The sequence below is a fragment of the Crocodylus porosus genome, unplaced genomic scaffold, assembly GCF_001723895.1.
Source record: "Crocodylus porosus isolate Cpor-Errol unplaced genomic scaffold, CroPor_comp1, whole genome shotgun sequence".
NCBI lineage: Eukaryota > Metazoa > Chordata > Crocodylia > Crocodylidae > Crocodylus > Crocodylus porosus.
Window position 1 is genome coordinate 749,711 of NW_017728925.1, and position 572 is coordinate 750,282.

Consider the following 572-nt stretch of genomic DNA (forward strand, 5'->3'; position numbering starts at 1 on the left):
TGGATGCCATTGAATTAGTGACGTGCGAAACAACCTATCAGTATGGCAAAAAAAAAAAAAATCTCCATGATGTTGACACGAGCCAATCAATAAATGACAGCTTTGATGGACGGCTCGTTCTACCCTACGGGAAATCAAAACGTCAACAATAAGTGACCGGGATGGTCTGCAAGCTCAATTCCACTGAGGCCAAAGCTCCCAAAGTCCCACCCCCCTTGCACGACTGTCTCTCCTCCACTAAGAGCGCGCTTTCCACGACAGGCGTGGGCAGCGTCCAATCAAGCTCTCCAAGCGGTCCCAGGCGCCTCTCTCAACCAATCGCTAGACCGGGAGGGGATGAGTGGCAGGCGGGGCGCCGAATGAGCCGCGGGGCGGCCGCGACAGCTGGGGCCGTGGCGCAGGAGGGCGCAGGCGGAGTCGGGGCCATGGCGGAGAGCGACTGGGACACCGTCACGGTGCTGCGCAAGAAGGGCCCGAGCGCGGCTCAGGCCAAGTCCAAGCAGGTGAGGGGGCTTCGGCCGGGTCCTCCACGGTCCCTCAGGTACTCTCCCTCTCCCAATGGGTGCTCCCCC

General features: G+C 60.3%; 1 protein-coding gene across 1 annotated transcript in view; it reads left to right on the forward strand.

The window, feature by feature from the left end:
• Positions 1 to 387: 387 nt before the first annotated feature.
• EDF1 (endothelial differentiation related factor 1) overlaps positions 388 to 572 on the forward strand; it is a 6,459-nt gene continuing 6,274 nt past the window's right edge. The window contains exon 1 of the mRNA XM_019540497.1: positions 388 to 503. Coding sequence (XP_019396042.1) covers positions 426 to 503 — 78 coding nt within the window. The 5' untranslated portion in view covers positions 388 to 425. The remainder of the gene's footprint in view (positions 504 to 572) is intronic.